This window comes from Carex rostrata, chromosome 7 (assembly GCF_964058835.1).
Source record: "Carex rostrata chromosome 7, lpCarRost1.2, whole genome shotgun sequence".
Taxonomy (NCBI): domain Eukaryota; kingdom Viridiplantae; phylum Streptophyta; class Magnoliopsida; order Poales; family Cyperaceae; genus Carex; species Carex rostrata.
The window spans coordinates 11,736,543-11,757,168 of NC_135924.1; the positions used below are offsets into that span (position 1 = coordinate 11,736,543).

General features: G+C 34.0%; 3 protein-coding genes and 1 pseudogene across 4 annotated transcripts in view; 3 read left to right on the top strand and 1 right to left on the bottom strand.

Moving 5' to 3' along the window:
- The window catches only part of LOC144556412 (catalase isozyme B), a 72,692-nt gene extending 61,337 nt beyond the window's left edge, over positions 1-11,355 (top strand). Inside the window, exon 10 of the mRNA XM_078304761.1 lies at positions 11,314-11,355. The gene's annotated coding sequence lies outside the window, so the exon portion shown is untranslated. The remainder of the gene's footprint in view (positions 1-11,313) is intronic.
- On the top strand, positions 7,835-9,753 carry LOC144556415 (uncharacterized; annotated as a pseudogene). The gene is made up of 5 exons (XR_013512383.1): positions 7,835-7,921; positions 8,395-8,583; positions 8,832-9,038; positions 9,265-9,459; positions 9,535-9,753. The product of XR_013512383.1 is annotated as an uncharacterized LOC144556415 (transcript).
- LOC144556418 (uncharacterized) lies at positions 11,041-14,099 on the bottom strand. The gene is made up of 5 exons (XM_078304767.1): positions 13,774-14,099; positions 12,473-12,685; positions 12,014-12,097; positions 11,738-11,866; positions 11,041-11,417 (listed from the first exon to the last, which is right to left on the bottom strand). The coding sequence occupies exons 1-5, from the start codon at positions 13,963-13,965 to the stop codon at positions 11,268-11,270; spliced, it is 768 nt and encodes a 255-aa protein (XP_078160893.1). The 5' UTR covers positions 13,966-14,099; the 3' UTR covers positions 11,041-11,267.
- A 3,528-nt stretch (positions 14,100-17,627) lies between these two features.
- Positions 17,628-18,848, top strand: LOC144557151 (putative F-box protein At4g17565). The gene has a single exon (XM_078305679.1). The coding sequence runs from the start codon at positions 17,628-17,630 to the stop codon at positions 18,846-18,848; it is 1,221 nt and encodes a 406-aa protein (XP_078161805.1).
- Positions 18,849-20,626: the final 1,778 nt, after the last annotated feature.

Here is a 20,626-nt window from a genome sequence, read left to right on the forward strand (position 1 = left end):
TAGCTCTTCGGTATACATAACTTATGCTGAGGAAGTGATGGTCTACCAAAAGTACTATTGTTCCTCGTATTTATTATACGACTTATAGTGTCACTGGGCCCCTTGATAGAGTAAGATTATCAGCGCGCGGTATGATTACAAGAGTAATCATATTTGATAATCTGCTCAAGATCAAGAAAAGATTAAGTTTACAAGGATGACACACACCTACCTTGAAACTAATCTGATAGCTATGAGACAAAAGAATTAACATGAGTAAATTATTTACTGGATTGTGATATTGTACTGTACAGCATCATCTGTGTAATTAGATGGTCATGATGCGTTTTGCCAGATGCCTCTCATAATTATAGAAGTTAAAACAGTTTTAATTCTATTTACCAACATAACACAGATCCTATTGGGTCACACCATATAGGAGCTACTCGGAGAATCTTGTTGATTAATTATAAATTGATTATGATTAATAATAAGATGGTTATAATTAATTATACGTGTTATAATTAAATTATAAATGTCATATAAGATGACAAACAAAAAACACTGGTTAATTTATAAACGTACACGTTACGTTGTATAAAAGTTATCGAAACAACAACCGCAAGCAATGTTATCAGAACCAGACCGGACCAGTTGGTTGGACCGGAAAAAACCGAAATCGGTCACCTGTCCGGTTCAGTTCTTTAATACTATCGCTTCAGCTATTGTATCGCTTAAAATCGATTTTATCGGCCGGTTCGTATTGAAAATTCGCTGGAGAAAACCATGTAAAACCGCGGTTCAATCAGATTTCTTTTATCTTGCTGACTTGCTCTCGCTGCGATCTGATTTGCGTATCAGAAATTGGCTCTCCTTTCTCCTTCGATTTGGTCTTCTTCTTCAATCTTCTTATATTTATTGTTGTGTACTGCACATAGACTCAATCTCAGTCTGAAGGCTATATGTGAAAAAAAAAATCATCAAAGAACTAGCATCAAATACTGTAAGTAATCTCCTTCAATCGTTAAATTCGAATTTGTAGAATAGCACTCGAAAAGAAATAATTTTTGAGTTTATTGCATTGAATAGATGGATGCATTAAAGGTGTTCGATCAAATGCTCAAACCTAAATAAGATTTAGATGAGAGTGATGGAGTTGTGTCTAAGTGTCAAGTAATAAGTCTATACATGTTTCTCTCCCAATCAAGTACTCGCGAGTACAATTTTTTACTGGAAATTGACAGTAAGCATGACTTAACCATTTCTGATGACATGCCAGTAAGGCAGTAGGCGTCACCAAACTTATGGTTTATTCTTTAGAAGAAAGGTAAGTATTGGTAAAGAGGAGAAAACATATATTTTAATTTAGACTATCTAACCTACAACAAATGCACCAAATCAACTTTCTGGCATCATCAAAGACCAAATTCTAAATAATGAATAAAATAATTTATTCATCATAGAACATGCTTATTAACCTTCAAGCTGGTAAGATATTTTTATATTCCTATTACTTGCTTTTCAACTTAGAAATGTATTACAGTTAAATATCAAATTTGTAACTATGAGGCACCAAAACCCCTTAATTGTTCTGTAAGAATGATGAGCAGTTTGCCAGCTTATATGTTCTTTAAAAGTTAGGTTTAAATGTGTATGGTTTATTAACCAGCTTATACTTGTAAGGAATTGATTGCATCCAAGTCGTCTCATGCAAAGGTGTGCTACACTTTACAAATAGAGGCCACTGCCCTCAGAGAAGCTATCAAATATGCGGCAACAAGGAGTATAAAGAAATACAATTTCTGCAATGACAGCAAAGAACTGGCAGACCTAGCCTTACAACTGCAACTGCCGACTGGTACTGACTGGAGGGAGTTAGAGAGTGCTACGATGTGTGGAAAATGTTAAAACAGAACTCTGCTTTCAACTGTGTGCTGATACCACAAAGCCAAGATGACATGGGCAGAGCAACTAAGAAGGAACATAGCGGGGATACCAACTGGTAAAATCAACTGTTGGGATTGAGTAGAAGAACCATGATGGATACCAGACAGGTACTGGGGCCTTCTGGTACGAAGAGGAGAAGCTTCAGGGGTCTTTGGTTGCAAATTTCACAACTTCAAAATATTGCTTTCTTTATGGTCTAATTTTCCCATTTTACTTTATTTCATTTTTTTTATACTATTTTAAGCATTTTTCAATACTTTTTGTTCATAGATATAAAATTTGTAGTCTCAATCTTCAATTAAATATGAACATGATTCTGATAATAAATTATATATATTTTAAAAAACCAACAATTGAACCGGTTGAACCACCGGTCCGACCACTGAACCGTTAAACCGAAGCTTTAACGGTTTGATGTCCGGTCCAGTTTTGATAACACTGACCGCAAGAAATATAATTGTTCAGAATAATTATATGGATATTATCTGAATTTGGGCCGAGGGCATTTTGGTCTTTTCACATGTCATCCTTATCCACATGACACGTCATTGATCTTATCCACATGACATGTCATTATCCTTATCCATTCAATGACATACCTTGTAAATAGGCATATGTTGAGGGGTATTTCGGTCTTTTGCGAACCTCCTGAAAAGCCTATAAATAGAGGGGTACATGGAGAGAGAAACTTACTAATTCACTCGTATCGTTTCGTGTCGAATCGAATCGGTATTTTCTCTCCCAAATAGTATTTCGGTTGAGAAAAGAAAGTTATACGTATAATCTTGCGGGTTGTTAATTAGTAGATTTACGGGATTGGTGAATAGTGTTTTCCCGAATTTCACGATATTTCAGTTTTGCTTATTTGTGAAACTAAGTAATCGAAAATTCGTGTTTACGGGTTTTCATCTTTTCCCCGTGAATAGTGTTTTTGCATAATTTTGCGGTTTACGGTATTTCTGGCAAAAGAAATAAACCGCTCTCCGATTAGTCCTGGTGGACAACCGATAGAGGCATCATACGTCTGATGCTCCGAGACGAGTCATTCCCAATGTCGCTCTTCTCGCTCGGTCTGCTTTCCAATTTGAATTTGGAAACAAGGTATAAATATATTATATTAATCTATTTAATTTGTTAAATAGATTTAATGTTTTAGAAATCAATTATGGGAGTAGATCCTGAGCTTAAGTTGGCCGTAGAAATTTTTTGTTTTACGGTCATTCCGCAGCTTAAGCACAAAGCTAATTAATCGGTTTGAACTGTCAAAACCGAGCTAATTAAATGGGTTTGAACTGTCAAAAACCCAACAGTTTTACTGTAAGTGCAATTATGTTTGAGAAGTATTTATCTATGTAACATACAAATATTTATCTTTATAATATATAGTATTTATCCATGTAACATAAAGTATTTATCATTATGTCTTAGAGTATTTATCATTGATGTTTTACTGAAAATTGCAATTATGTCTGAGAAGTATTTATCTATGTAACATAAAGTATTTATCCATGTAACATAAAGTATTTATCATTATGCATGAGAGTATTTATCATTGATGTTTTATTGAAAGTTGCAATTATGCCTGAAAAGTATTTATCCATGTAACATAAAGTATTTATCATTATGTGAGGGAATTGTTTATTTAATGGTCCCCAGTTGTGCGGGGACAATCCAAAAAAAAGGAAATTTTGTGCGGGGATAACTGACAAGTATTTATAAGGGGATTGTTTATTTAATGGTCCCCAGTTGTGCGGGGACAATTAATGGATTGATTTATTCAGTCATAAATAGAGATCATTGCATAGGGATTAATACTTTGCAAATTCACGATAAATACTTTGACGCTTCAAGTTAAATACTAACAGTTTTTGCGGAGTATTAATGATTGAGCGGTCCCCCCATGACTTTTTTGGCAGTTTGTGCGGGGTTTTTTTGTGGGTTGAGACTGCGGAGATTGTTATCAGGATCCAATAATATAATGTATATGTGTAAAATAAATAAGTTTTGGTGATCTAGTTATACAATAATAAAATTATTTATTATATAAGTATTTATCATTATTCGTTTGTTATATATCGTTATTCCTTTGATCTGTATCTTCCCCATTAATACCCCTAATTCCGTCATGATGGATGCAACATAAAAGCAAAATAAGAGACATGTATGCATGAATTACGATTATTATGAAATGCAACTTTGGAGTCCAAAACTGAAAATAAGAATTCGAGCATGCTATGTATAGCATAGAGCCCCTCCATGCAACGCTTCGGATTTCGACTTTTCAAAATCCTAACGGTCGATCCGAACCGTTCATCTTGTTCTGCATATTAATATGTGTTTGGGGACCAAATTTTACATTTTTTGGAATTGTTTTACTATTTCTTTAGATTTATTGAAAATCGCTGTTTTCAGCAAATCTGGACCATAAAAAAACAGCGATTTTCAATAAATCTAAAGAAATAGTAAAAAAATTCCAAAAAATGTAAAATTTGGTCCCCAAACACATATTAATATGGAGAACAAGATGAACGGTTCGGATCGACCGTTAGGATTTTGAAAAGTCGAAATCCAAGGCGTTGCATGGAGGGGCTCTATGTTATGCATAGCATGTTAGCATATTCCTATATATATATATATATATATATATATATATATATATATATGAGATAGGCTACGGTGAGTTGCGAAGTAAAGCGACTATTTTACTTCACGCTTATATTTTGCGATTTTAAAGTTCAAAACGTCGATCCGAACCGTTCATCTTGTTCTCCATATTGAAATGTGCTTGGAGACCAAATTTTACATTTTTTGGAATTTTTTTACTATTTATTAAGCAATTTTGAAAGTCGCTGATCTGATGGTCCAGAAAATTTTACTGTTTTCACTGTTCACAGCAAAACAACATTTTTAAAAAATGCTTAATAAATAGTAAACAAATTCCAAAAAATGTAAAATTTGGTCTCCAAGCACATTTCAATATGGATTAAACATCTAACGGTTCAGATTGGTCGTTTGGACTTTCAAAATAAAAATACGGCGTGAAGTAGAAACGCGTTTTACTTCGCAACTCACCGTAGCCCATCTCTCTCTCTCTCTATATATATATATACGAGGGATCAAGTTACAACAAGTTACCACAATCATTTTCTACATTTTAAAAGTCCAAGTCATCGATCCAAACTGTTAGATGTGATCTCTACAATAAAATGTGCTTGGAGACCAAATTTTATATTTTTTGGAATTTTTTTACTATTTATTAAGATGGGTACAAAAACTAATCAAATTCAGACCATTGAATTTTGTACCCATCTTAATAAATAGTAAAAAAAAATTCAAAAAATGTAAAATTTGGTCTCCAAGCAGATTTTATTGTAGATATCACATTTAACGATTTGGATCGACGATTTGGACTTTTAAAATGTAAAAAATGGTTGTGGTAACTCAAAAATTATTGTAACTTGATCCCTCCTCATATATATATATAGGATTTGGCTACGGTGCTATGAGTTGCATAGAGGGCTACGGTGCTACGACTCAATATTCAAGTTTTCAAAATCCTAACAGTCGATCCGAACCGTTCATCTTGTTCTCCATATTAATATGTGTTTGGAGACCAAAATTTACATTTTTTTGAAAAAAATTTACTATTTTTTTAGATTTATTGAAAATCGTTGTTTTTCAGACAAATCTGGACCATAAAAAACAGCGATATTCAATAAATCTTAAAAAATAGTAAAAAATTTCCAAAAAATGTAAAATTTGGTCTCCAAACACATACTAATATGGACAACAAGATGAATGGTTCGGATCGACCATTAGGATTTTGAAAACTCGAATATTGAGCCGTAGCACCGTAGCCCTCTATGCAACCTAGGGGTGATTAATGAGCGAGCATGAGCGAGTTAGGGTATGCTCATGCTCGCTCATTAAGTAAATGAGCGAGTTTAAATGAGCGGATAAATGAGTGAGTTGTAAATGAGCGAGCTTTTAATGAGCAAGTTATGAGCGGCTCACGAGTTATGACTTATGACTCATAACAAAATTATATAGTGTGCCCACACATAACAAAATTTGTTAACAGTCATCATAACAAAATCCAACAAATTGTCATAATTCATTTAAATGAGCGAGTTGTTATGACTATTACTTGTTTTGGGCTTTAGGCGGAGGTTTTGGTTCTGCCGATTTACAAAAAAAAATGAATATGAAACTATGAATATTAGTATATTACACAGGATTAAATGTTACATTGTGCTCACTATATTACACAGGATTAAATATGAAACTATGCTCACTATCTATCAATCTTAATGAGGCAAGGTTGATGTTACACATAATTACATAAGATTAAATGTGACAGGGATTATATGTGGTAAATTCTTAATGAGCGAGTTATGAGCGAGTTGGGTCATGCTCATGCTCGCTCATTAAGTAAATGAGCGAGTTTAAATGAGCGGATAAATGAGCTAGTTTAAACGAGCTTTTAATGAGCGAGTTATGAGCGGCTCACGAGTTATGAGCGATTTACTCACCCCTAATGCAACCCATAGCACCGTAGCCAAATCCTATATTGAATTTGGCTACGGTGCTATGGGTTGCATAGAGGGCTACGGTGCTACGACTCAATATTCGAGTTTTGAAAATCCTAACAGTCGATCCGAACCGTTCATCTTGTTCTCCATATTAATATGTGTTTGGAGACTCAATATAGGTTTTCTTGTACATTGGACTATAACTCATTGTTTTTTACTTAAAAAAAAACTAATTCAAACCGTTCAATTTGATATCCATATCAAAATGTACTTGGAGACCAAAATTTTCATTTTTTGATTTTTTTTTTTGCTATTTTTTTAGAATTTTTGAAAATCACTGTTTTTCTATGGTTCAGAAATTTCTGAAAAACAACAATTTTCAAAAATTCTATAAAAATAGCTAAAATTGTTTCAAAAAAATATAAAATTTGATCTCCAAGCACATTTTGATATGGAGAACATGATGAGCTATTTAGATCGACTATTTGAATCAAGAAGTATTTCTAATTAATTTTTTATTAGTGTGACTACGTGAGATCTATATCATTTGTAGGGGTGAATATGTAGTGAATTCGGAGCAGAGAATGCTAACACCACATTTGTCTTCGCCTTTCAATGAGATGAATACATATAGAAAACGGATGTCAAAATTTAAAACCAAATCCACCTTCAACAAGTACGGATACGGAATGGATAATCCATGAATATGAAATCAAATACATATACAAATACAAAACCAATAATTGTTGGATAATTGAGTTATATAAAATTTATATGATACATATACTAATTAACAAAATTTAAATATTAAAAAAAATTTAAGTTAGTTTATAATTTAAATATCTAAACACAACAAGATGATTTCAGTGACCCATTGCACCTAAATTATGTGCCACAAAAGATCTTTCATCAACTATAGCGTTTCCTGTGGTGGACTGGTTGTGTAGGAACCTCCAAAATAATAATCTTTTTTTTTTATAAATCAGAAATATGTACTTTTTGTGTTAGTCTCACAAGAATAGACTGTGCCGGAGCCAAAACAGTATATAAGGATCTTCAATAAAATTCGGACTTCTTAATCCGTCAGATTTCTATTACATATATAGAGTAATTATTTTTAATGTATAGTGTTGTAAGTGATAAATCAATCAATAATAGGTCACAACTGCCGCACATAAACAGAAGTGTTAAGAATAATTTTTTTTAATGATTATCTAAATTAATCTCCATATTAATCTTTTCTGTCAATAACTGCCACACTTTTCGCATCTGTAAGATCCAAATCCGGATCTGCTTCCCGCCCTATATATATTCGCAATTTAAAACATAAGCACCAAAAATATACAAGAGAGCAAAAGAGAAAGCTTAGAGAACGAAAAGATGTGTATAGCTGCGTGGATATGGCGAGCAGATCCAATGTACCCTTTCCTTCTCTTGCTCAACCGAGACGAGTTCCATGACAGGTATTATTCTTTTTTTTAAAGTTTGTTTTTTTTTGTAAATTGTTTTCTACTTGATTTTATGAGTGGTAGTGATGAGAAACCGTGAATTTTAGCTTGTGTTTGGCATTGTATCTTCATGCAATTGATGAAACAATTCCCTTAGTTTGATCAATGAATTTCAAAATAAGCTGTAGTTCAATGAAATTTAATGTCAATTTTGGATTTGGTAGAAGATAAAACAATGGAACAATGGGGTAGTTATGTTAATTAAGGTTTAAGATAGAAACTAGAAACCTCAAAGAAAACAAAATGTGCAATGATTTTGATTACAAGTGTCAGCACCTTTTTATCTAATAAAACAAAATTGCAAAGAATGAGTCAATACATAACAGAACCTAATTAAAGGGTGATTTAAAGGGTTCAATATATGATATACCAGGGTTAAATTGAAAAATATATGTCCAAAGTTAACAAAATAAAATGTAAAATTTCAGACCGACAAAACCGGCTGACTGGTGGAGAGAGGGAGCAACAAAAATACTCGGAGGCCGAGACATGGTTGGTGGTGGTACGTGGCTCGGTTGTACCAAAGAGGGAAAATTGGCTTTCTTGACTAATGTTCTTGAGACGAGGAGGACCCCACGGCACGCACCAGAGGCAACCTGCCTGTACGATTTCTTCAGGTATGTATGTGGATATTTTTTTCATGAGGGCAAATGCCTTGAGTTTGTGTACCTCTATCATGCCTCCATTTTTAGAATTAAACTTAAAATTTAAATGTCACAATATAACCATTAGATATGATCTATATCATTTTATCTATGTACGCGCAAAAGATCACGGCACGCACCAGAGAGAAAATAATAGGGATCCAGAGTTTGACAGGCATCTTAATTTTTTACTGACGGTTACAAGGCTTGTATAATTGTAGGGGAAGAAGAGCCCTCTAGATTATGCAAATGAGGTTGCAAAGGAAGCAGGAGAGTACAATGGATTCAACCTAATATTAGCTGATTTGCGCAAAAGGGAGATGGTTTATGTGTCAAACCGGCCGAAAGGACAGCCAACTGCTATTCAAGTTGTTCCCCCGGGTCTTCATGTGCTTACCAATGCAACACTAGATAGCCCTTGGCAAAAGGTAGTTCTTTTTTCTTATGTTAATCTTTATTGTTATTTTAGTTTATGCCAATTTATTTCAGATTTGTGTTCTTTATTGCTCGTTGTTGACTTACCTGTTTTAGAAAAGCTTGATTTATGCTAAAACCATCAACTTGGTATATAATCGTTCTTTATTGCTCTTTTAACTGGAAAGCATGTACTTATACATCTCTCTAGCCCAACAGTTTGTTTTCTTTTGTATACAGGCAGTATGGCTTCGTACGAGTTTTAAGGAATTACTGTTGAAGCATGGTGACAAAGAAATAGTTGCAAATGATTTAGTTGAGAAGCTCATGACAAACAGGACTAAAGCTGATAAGAGCATGCTGCCTAACACTGGTTGTGATATCGACTTTGAGCTCAATATAAGCGCCATTTTTGTAGAGATCAAAACCAACAAAGTAAGTTAAGAAATTAAAGTAAAAAGAAATCTGCCCTTACATATTATTTAATATAAAATATTGTTTTATATGAAGGGTATTTATGGAACTCGAAGCACTGCAGTTCTGTCGATGAAAGAAAACGGCAACGTGAGCTTCTATGAGAAATACATTGAGGCAGGAATTTGGAAGGATCATACTTTAGAATACTGTATTGAGCAGTCTCAGAAAAAGAGAGTAACAGAAATTAAGGATTCGGGATCCAACAATACTTATTGTTCGATTCGAGTCGTTACTTAATTTATATGCCATGTAGAAGAGAGTAATGTTGGATCATGATCTCATTTAAGGGCTTATTCACAAATTATGTTGGTTCTGTAATATATGTATTTTGTTTGGACCTCTTTGTAATTTGTGTAGAACAAATAAACTTTGTGTAATTTACTTTTGAACTAAGAGAAAAGTCAGAAAATTGGATTAGGCCTCCAAAGTCCAAACTGTGTCATCCTCTTTCGCATTGTGTGTGCGCTCTAACTCTCACAAGTGATATTAGAGCTAACTGGGAACTTTTTTGAATGCCCTCTATACTGTAAGCTAAATTGCACCAATCCTTTTCTGAATGCCCTCTATACTGTAAACTAAATTGCACTGATCCTTTTCTAATTGCCCTCTAAAAATTATTTTAAAATTTAAATTGATCAATTTTATTTTTAAAATAATTGATAAACTGTTAAATAGTTAAAAGATGATAGAAAAAAGAATGATAAATTTGGATGGAGATATTAAATATTATGGTGTTTTAATGATAAAATTAGCTATTTAAAAAATTTAGATAGGTACACTAGAAATTTGAACTTGAAAAAAATATTCATTTGTGATAAAAATTTCTCCATGCAAATATTTTTTTGGAGCGTAGTCCGAAAAATATGTGGACCACAGTTGGGGAATGTAAGATTAGCAAGGGACTGAAGGATGGGGACCACTTGTCGGGTTAAAAGCATCCGTTAAGAAAAAAATTGAGATGGTAGGGGGACCCTTGGTGACAGGAGATAACCGAGAAGAGGGGGCAATAGCACATCTTGTTTAATGAGCTGACAACTGTTTAAGGGATAAATTGAGAGGAGCAGCACTGGAGAAGAAGATAGTGCTGAGGTCGTTAAGTCGTTAGAGTGAATTTCTTCTAATTTTATTTCTCTTTCGCTGAATTTACCAGCCAATAAAAGGGATTTGTAGCCAGTAAGAATGACATTGATGATTGGATAAATAATTTTATCAGTTTTATTTTTATCCTTCTAATTTTCTCTTTCCTTCATCCTTTGTTTGTCAGACCAAACTCGATAGAGATCAGTAGAAAGTGTGTGTGGGTATTGTCATGTGCTTGATCTGAGAGAGAAACAGACTCGAGACGACCAAAAGGCACATATAACTTGCGCCAAAGAGAGATATTCTCTGTAGATTATATGATACTGGTTTCACTTGAGTTAACCTGACACGTAGTTGAAATAAAGTGCGGCCAATGACTGGCACAGAAAAATTATTGCAGCATACTTGGATCACAGACTGTCACGGAAAAGAAGTGGAGGTGCAAAATCTGGATAATGCTTTTCTTAAACTAAAGGCATTCCCAATTATAGTTATAAAACTAAGAGAGATTTTAAATTTTAAATTAGAGCTACCTACTTTATTAAGTCTAAAACACGCCAATCCAATCTACTGATACATGAAATGAAAAGAGATTACCAGAGGCAAATCTCTTTTGTCAACCAAAAAAGAAATCATAGATGATGTTAGGATTAGTGATTATAGAAAATCACACTGCAGTGCTCATTTTATTTCTTGTGCATTCTGGATTCTGGTGAGTTCTGGCGAAGAGGCGAGAGCGGCGAAAGAGGTGGCCTTGTCAGATCTGTCCCAGCACTGAAATCTATTGCCTTTCCTGTGGGGCTACTATCTCCTGTCAATCTCATTTTACGCTTTCCCTACATAAGAATGTAAATAAACTTATTGTTTGCAGGATTTGGGTTTTTCATTCAGATGCTCTTTCGATTACAAACTTGTTGATTTCTTTGTTGAAATCCTAGAATATTTTTCACCTATGGCTTCAAAAAAGTAATAAATAAAATAAAAAATGGATTGAGTTTTAGTTCATTTATAAGTTATAACTTAACCTGACCAGGAATACCCCTATAGCAGCTTTTTGAAATTGTCAGAGACTTTGTTTGGGTTGATCCAATCTAACCCGGTGCAATTTAGTTAATTAGTTTGAAGAGAAGGAAACAATTAATAAAAGTTTGCTTACAGTAGTAGAAGCACTAGTTGAGTTCTTTCTTTCAGATCTCTGGTACCGCTCTTTTTCTCTCTCTAGCAGAGCTAGAAGCTTTTTATTACTTTCCTCCAGAATTTTGTTCTCTTCAAACAGTGCATTCACCTTCAAAGGACATAGCACACAAGGAATTATCATTCTTTTTTCTTCTTATTTGTTTACTATTACTTCTATAGTGGAAGCATACATATAATACAAGGAAAACATTCAACAGAACAGAAATCAGGAGATAAGTTCTTTACAGGCTTTTACCTCCTCTTCAGCTCTGCTAAGGTTAAGGTGCAGGTGCTCCTTATCCTTTTGCAACAATTCAATTTGGGCTTTCAGCTCTGCTACCTAGAAGTACCATTAGCAGTATTAGATATATTTCTTGATTAATACAAGCATAATCATGAAGCAGTACACTTTAATTAAACTATTATTTGAATGGTTCAACTTTGAGATACTGAAAAGAAGACAGACAAAGAACATAATATTTCTGAACCAATGGAATCATGTTCTTCTAGAAATTCCATAAAGCAACATGACTGAATAGAGATATTAATTTTTTGTTATACTTAAATTTGAAGCAAAGGTCAGATATGATAAGTTTCCTGGCATATAGCCCGAGTAACTAGGATGTGACCAGAACCTAAAAGGAAGGGTTTGGAAAAAAGAAGAAAGAATTTAGAATGAATTTGAGATGAAATTACAAAATAACCCCTACTGTACCTGGGACTGGTCTACGGACTGTGCACGTAGCTCCTCATTTTCCTTAGCAGACTCGTCAAGGGAGTCCATAAGCCTCTCAAGGTCACGCTCAAAGAGAGAGCACTCTCTCTCCAGCTTAGCACAGTGTGCTGACAGCTGATCATAGCCAGCTTGCACAGCCATCTTTTCCTCCACGCATTTCTTCAGTGCTTTTGCATTCATGCTTGCCTCCGACTGGTATCATTTCCAGAGAAACCATAAGTAGAATGTTCTTGTGTTAGTTTTAAGATCTATTCATTTAAATAAACACAGAGATTGTGGCACATATAGTAGTAATTATTAACAACGGATTCCAATGTCGGATTTTCGGTAGTGGTATTATCAGGTCTTGACAGTTGCAGTGTTATTGGCCCTTGGTCACTAGAGAAGAAAATGTTTAGGTAATATTTTCCTTCACTTGATATCTAAGCATCATTAGAAATGGTATCAATATAAGATTGAGATTGATCAAATCAAACAAAAGGAAGAAATTTTCAGTGATGAAGTCGTGTTTCATAAATGACCAAACAAAATAGTTTTTGCCCTTCTTTATGGTATCTAATTGCAACTTTAGGAAAATGGAGGTTAATATGTGAATTTGAAGTTCAACCAATGAAATAAAACAGTTAAATCTTAAAATCACGAAACCAAGGAATAGCTTTACCAGTTTGACCTTGATATTATAATTTTTATTTTTCTTTGTTTATTTTTATTTTATTATAAATTGCAAACTGTAAGGTTAAATATATTGGTTTAATTTGAGGGGACTCAAAGCTACTGATAATTAGGCACTATTGACGCTTAATTGACAATCTTAGGTGATCAGAGACGTAATATATTATCTGAGGTGTACACAGTATGAAAGGTGAGATAATTTTACTGACTGAACTCCTTTGCATTGTGCAACAGCCAACAGCATGAAAGCAAATTAAACACAAATCAGAATAAAGTTTCTTATTTTAATGTGAAACCTAGAACTTGGAGGTTATGTACAAAATAATCATAATTTCCTGGAAAAAAAACAGGCCTGATGTACCATTTTTTTTATGGGAAACAAAATATTTACCGATTTCAAAGTATTTTTCTGTGAAAGCTAGAACTTTTCTGTGAAAGCTAGAACTAATTCGCCAATTAGTACAAATCAATTTCAAGACAGGACTTACATACCAATAAAAAGGAACACATCTTATCCAATAACCCTGACTCTAAATATTCGATCTATCAATTTCGCCAGATAAAAGCCTCAGAAATAACGGAAATTGACCAAACCAGGAAAGACAAACCTTGTATAGTTCCATTTGGCGAGTGGACTTGCGGAGACGGTCTTCAAGGTGAAAGACCTGATCTTGGAGGCGGTGGCGTGCATCCTCTGACGTAATAAGCCTCAATTGCATGTTCTTTGCAGAGATCTGAAGCCCCAGAGAGCTCTCTATCGTCTCCCTTATGTACTCCTCGGTCTCTGGCGGTATATCCATGCCAGAGAAATTCAGGCGCAAGAAATCAAGATCGAGCGAAAGAGAAGCAGAAACCCTAAATCAGAGAAACCAAGAGAGATGGGGGATACGAATGAACAAAAGATAGCCGTTGGGTTGGAATTTGAATATAAAAACGCTTAGCGATCTTTTTTGAATGAAAGTAATAAATTGCCTCGGGGGATGAGAATTGCTAAATGAATACAATAGTCTACCCAGAAGTGTGTGGTGCGGCGTGACTACGTCTCGGCATCATCTCGGATAAATCTGAACCGTTGCCTTGGTTTGAGACTTGAGACGAGCCCGATCTTGATTCTTGATTCAGACAAAAGGTTCGGATATGCACTTTTGGTTGGGATAGATTGTGGATTTGTGGTGTCTCGCACTGTTTTAACGGACCCAAGAAAGGAACGTCGTTTGAATGCACCTGGTGCACTCCGTAAAAGCTAATGCCAACCCACTAACATATGGGACCCCTCAGCCTCTGGTCAGAATGAGAAAGGATCACGGTTAGTTTAATAACTATGTGTTGCAATAATATACTTTTATAGTCCAATTTTTTAATTTGTATAAAAATTATACTTTTTTTTAAATGACAATGATACATTTTGCTAAATAAAACGGCAGACCGGAGAAGTCTGTTTCATAAAATATAAAATATATATGATATAACTCTAATTTTTTTTCATCTGTTTTTTCAACTGTTGATTTAAATTTCTATGAGACAGCGTATCACCCACACACACCTCTGAGCTGCGCATAACCATAGTCACAAGATTCGCGAATTAAACCCGAATAATTTTTTTTTTTGGTGACCGAACGCCGAATTATTCGGTTGACCGAATTTTGAATTAAACTCGAATAATTCGTGAATTTTACGATTTTTTCCGAATTTTACAAATTATTAGCGAATTTTTCCGAGAACAATTTATTTATTATTATTTTTTTGTTTTCTTGCATGATTGAGATCTTTGATCCGGATAATTCCGAATCATTTCCGAATTATACCTGAATTATTCCCGAATCACGAATTTTTGATCTTGCCAAACCGAACCCGAATAATTCATTTGTCACTGTGCGCATGACCCCCTACAATTTCTGAAAATGTTTAGATCTTATCACGCATGCAGTTCTGAATTGCATATGACTTTAAAACTGCGCATCACCAGTTTGTACCAAACTTTTAAAATTTTAAAACCCACGCAGCTCACCGCAACTTTACCCCAACTTTTAAAATTGGTGGGTCTCATTTGACCAATTTGTATCCTACTTAATTGGTTTTTAATATGATATGTGGGTCTCATTTGAACCTTTTGTCTCAGGAATGAATTGAAATGGTAAAATTAATAAATACGTACGTGCCATTGGAAATTGATAGAAAGGTCGATCATGCACATGACGGCTAGTGTGCAGATTCGAAGTGCACACATGATAGATTTTTAATATCTAAGAGATCGATAGTAATGTTAAATTTTAAAATATTGAGGGGTAGCTAAAATTTTTTTGGAAGCCTGAGCTGTCCTGTGTTCAATTCTATCAAAAACAGAACGCTCTTCCACTTTGTCAATTTAGAAAAACAGTGCCTTGTAAAGTTATGGATTCTAGTGGTGTGAATCTTTATTTGCTTCTGGTTTCACCAATTTTATAGTAAGAGTGAGGGTATGCTATTATGCATAGTGTGGTACAGATTAATATTTTTATTTTCAAAATTCTAATAATATTTGATTCGAACCGTTCAACAAGATCTCCATATGAATATGTACTTGTAAACTAATGTTACTATAATTTATTTACTATTTTGTTACTACTATCCATTTTAAAAAAATAGCAAAAGAAGTTCTAAAAAATATAAAATTTAGTTTACAAGTATATATTCATATGGAGATCGACTATGTTAAACGGTTAAACAGCTCAGATCGATCGTTAAATCTTTCAAAATCCATAGAGCATACCAATATGCACTATGCAACCATAGCCTAATGACTCTTCATAGTATTACTATCATTAATGAGTGAGTCTATGGTACTATGCATATCCTAACGGTCGATCCGAACTGGTCATCTTGTTCTCCATATTAATATGTGTTTGGAGACCAAATTTTACATTTTTTTTGAAAATCACTTGATCTGAAAATTCTGGACCATCCAAAAACAGTGATTTTCAATAAATCTAAAAAAATAGTAAAAAAATTTCAAAAAATGTAAAATTTGGTCTCCAAACACATATTAATATGGAGAACAAGATGAACGGTTCGGATCGACCGTTAGAATTTGAAAACTCGAATATAGAGCCGTAGCACGATAACAAATTGTAATATGCATAGTACCATAGACTCACTCATCATTAATTGCTCCAAATATTTCCTCTTCACATAGCATTTACATTACAAGGGGGAAAGACCATATTTTTACTTTTTGATAATTTGTATATGTTCTATAGCAAACAAATATGCTAAGTTATAATTAAATAATTCTTTGAAATATTTATGTTTATTTTAATAAATTGTAAACGAAAATTAATGTTTTCAGTTTCATACTTAATCTTGCTATAGAGTTAAAATATTTTTCAATTCTGTACGATTTACATATATATCCACAAAAATATATGTACAGTTATTGAAAATTTATTTAAAGATGATTTTCGTGATTTGCATATTTTAATTATATATATTTAAATTGTAAAAATTTATGTCATCATCAATATAATATAAGATAGTTCAGGAAATAACTAAATTATCAATGGCACTCAAAAGCTGAATAAACGAGAACAAATATTGAAATATATATAGGCCTAGATACAAAGAGAGATAACAAGGTGCTCTATCACTTTTTCAATTTAGAAAGAGGAGGGTTCAAATGCCTCCATGTTTTTGTGCCTCCATCATGCCTCCATCTCTCTCAATTATTTTCAAAGTTCAAACAGTCGATTCAAACCGCTCAACCTAACCTCCATACTAAAATATGTTTGGAAACCAAATTTTATATTTTTAGGAATTTTTTTACTATTTTTTTGGATAAGTACAAAATCAGTAAATCTGAACCATCTAAAAACAGTATTTTTGTACCTATCTAAAAAAATAGTAAAAAAATTCCTAAAAGTATAAAATTTGGTCTCCAAACATATTTTAGTATGGAGGTTAGATTGAGCGGTTCGGATCGACTGTTTGAACTTTGAAAATGATGAAGAGAGATGGAGGCATGATGGAGGCATTTGAACCCTTCTCATTTAGAAATTATATTGCACATGAGAAACAGTGATGTGTGAAGTTATGGTTGTGGATTATATATAACAAGCAAAACCTCGATTTTTCTAAGAGATATGTGAAGAATGATTATTTGTTAATTGTATTCGAATTATTTCTTTCCTAAATATGCTAATGATGAGGATCTTATGAGGCTTTCATTCTTTATTTCTCAACAAAGCCCCTTGTAGAAATTCTTTCCTTAATTTACTGCCACAATTAATTCAGACTTCAGAGAGAGCACAATCTGATGAAGTTAAAATAAGAAATTATTAATTAAGGACAAAATTAGGATTAAGATTTTAGAAAGAAATCCTCATCAGCTATCAAAATTAGCGGAGCACTAAAATTAGCACACCACAATTCTTAAACCCCGTCTCTAATTATATAAAGAAATATTAAATCAATACAAAACGCTTTCAAAATGAAAGGTTCCACATCTGAATTTTTCGATTGGGCTGATCTTCCCTCACTAGTGTTGCATTTGATTTCAGAAAAAATTAATTTCATCACGGATTATGTTCGATATCGTGCTGTTTGTTCTTCATGGCGCTTTGCATCCCTTCCGAAGCCACGCCACCTCCCGCCCCAACTTCCGTGGTTGTTTCTTCCGCAAGCCCCATATCTGGACATAAACAGCACAAAGGATGAAGGGATCCGACTGTTTTACGATTTCTGGCAATTCAAGATGCACAAGCATCACCTCCCGGAGACCATCGACAAGATTCACATCCCAGAGATCATTGAAAAAGAACACAAGATTCTCATCCCGGAAACGATCGAGAATATGTGTCTCAGCTCCTATCGTGGCTGGCTCTTGTTTGTGGCCCATGGAGATAAAGAGATTTTCTTACTGAACCCATTAACCCGGGCTCGCATCCAGCTCCCTTCTTTTATTACTACAGTTAATATTATCGGGCCTCACCAGGATACCTCCATCTTTAGCAGCATGTTTAATTCTTGTATTAATTTCCAGAGCACCAAGTTGTCTTTTTCTACGGATCCGACCAACCCAAAGTGTCTGATAATGGTGTTTGTTTGTAATTGCCGACAGATATGCTTCTGCAAGGTCGAGGACCATTGCTGGACAGATGTTGACCTGTCTCCAGTGGTAAGTGATTACCTGGAAGATGTGGTATATAGCAATGAAAGATTCTATTTGCTCCATGATAGATTGATTTCCATTTATGACCCAAAGCAACACAAAGTGCTGGGTACATACTTTTTCAAGCCAGAGTTTCGACCTAATAACAAGTTCTTTTTGGAAGGAACATCTGGGCTGTACGTTGTTGCTATTCATTACAGTGATGAAAGAGGAGAGGTATTAGGAAAGTTTGATCTTAGGAAGGCTTTTAAGCAAACAATTGAGCTGTACCAGATCCCAAAGCAGTGGATTGCTGATGACCGGGACTCGCTTGATCGGGGTTGTACGTACTTGAAGTGCATGGAGAACGTGCAGTTTGTTTGTGTAGCATGTGTTGGTAATGATGGTGATGCAATATCTCGTTGTAGCATCCTTTCTGTCAAGCTGGACGAAGGCAATTCAGAGCTGGTAGCAGAAGGTACTGGCGAGAAGCTGCCGTATTGGAGGCCGTTTTGGATGTTGAGCCTACCAATTCTGTGGTTTCAGCCCAGCTTTGTTTAGTTGTCAGGAAAGAAGACTATTCCAACAGTTTTTTTAGGTATAGAAATCAGTGTCTTTAATTATTAGTTTGGTTCCCAATTGCAACTAAGTACTGTTCAGAAATAGGATAGTTCAACAGTTTTATGGGTCTTTTGAACTGCTTTGGGGTCTATTTGTTTGCGCTTTTATGTATGCTATTTGAGATGTCATTAGATATTATTTACCCCGAGTTATTTTAGAATGTTGGTGTTTATGTTTTTTGTGCCGTGTGTTTTAGAGTCATTAATTAATCAACTTAGATTGTGCGATATTTATATGGCTTAACTAATTTTGTTAATCTGTTCACGTCTAATTTTTATTAATGTTGGTTTGAATGAAATTTCAACAATGATGCAGTAGATTAAACTGACATTATGACAGCGACAAATGTTCGACAAATGTTTTAAAAAAAAAATGAATGCTTTTAGTTTCATACTTAATCTTGCTATAGAGTTAAAAATATTTTTCAATTCTGTACGATTTACATATCCACAAGAATACATGTACAGTTATTGAAAATTTATTTAAAAAGGATTTTCGTTATTTGTATATTTTAATTATATATTCTTCAATTGTAAAAATTTATGTCATCGTCAATATGATATAAAATAGTTCAGGAAATAACTAAATTATCAATGGCACTCAAAAGCTGAATAATCGAGCACAAATATTGAAATATATAGGCGTTGGAGCACACAAAAAATTGCTGTAGCTGACCGCCCCCAGGCAGTTTGGTAAAAAAAAAAAAAAAAAAAAAGAAGAAGAAGAGAAATTAATTGCTCCAACGCGGGGCGGTTTGGTAGAAAAACCTGACCGTTTCACGTTTGGGCGATTAGGACAGATTTGAAGAAAAAAAAAATTAGAGGTCAGATTTGATATTTTTTTATTTTTTAGGATATTAATAAAAAAAATTGGGAGATAACATAACAGAATCGCAACCATTAGGTTAGCATCATCTATGATCTATTGGTACATACTTATCAATTTTTATTTTAAAAATTATTAGAGTGGAATCAATTCAATCTTCATTTCCTATCGTTGTTGAAGTCTGAGATGTCTTGTGTTCAATTCTATCAAGAACAAGGTGCTCTGTCACCTTTTGAATTTAGAAATTATACTGCACATGAGGAACAGTGATCTGTGAAGTTATGGATTCTACTGAGGGAACTGGATCACTTGCCGTCTGTGGGGCAGGAAATTTCTGCCTCTAAAGTTACTGCCCGGTAGATCCAGAATGAGTTTTAACATTTAAATATTTGATATAGTTTTGTCTTGGATCCACCCAGCAGTGACTTTAGAAGTAAGAATTTCCTGACCTTCGAAGGCAGGAGATTTGGTTCCTATAATAAGATAAGTCTTCACTTGCTGCATTTAGCGAAACTAAAATGTAACTATTTCAGAGTGAATAGTCAGTAGAGGTGTTGATGCTTTGACCAAGCTGGCATGAGAATCGAAATTAATTTAAAATTTTAATATTTGCAAATATTTTGGGTGCCATTCCTATTTGTAGAAAAACAAAATGTTATTCCTATTTGTAGGAAAAATAGTTTTGAAGAAGCCTGTTTTGTTAAAGAAAAATAAAAAGAAGATATGCTCGCACTGAAATTGCCTCTATTTTAAATGACAATCCATAAGTTTCGGTTTGTCCCAAACAAACAAGCATGAATTAAACATTTACGGTAGTTGCAAAACAAATATTGCATGACCTAGCTACCAACTATATACAAGGGTTATGTAACTTGTGTTGTTGTTATATTTTT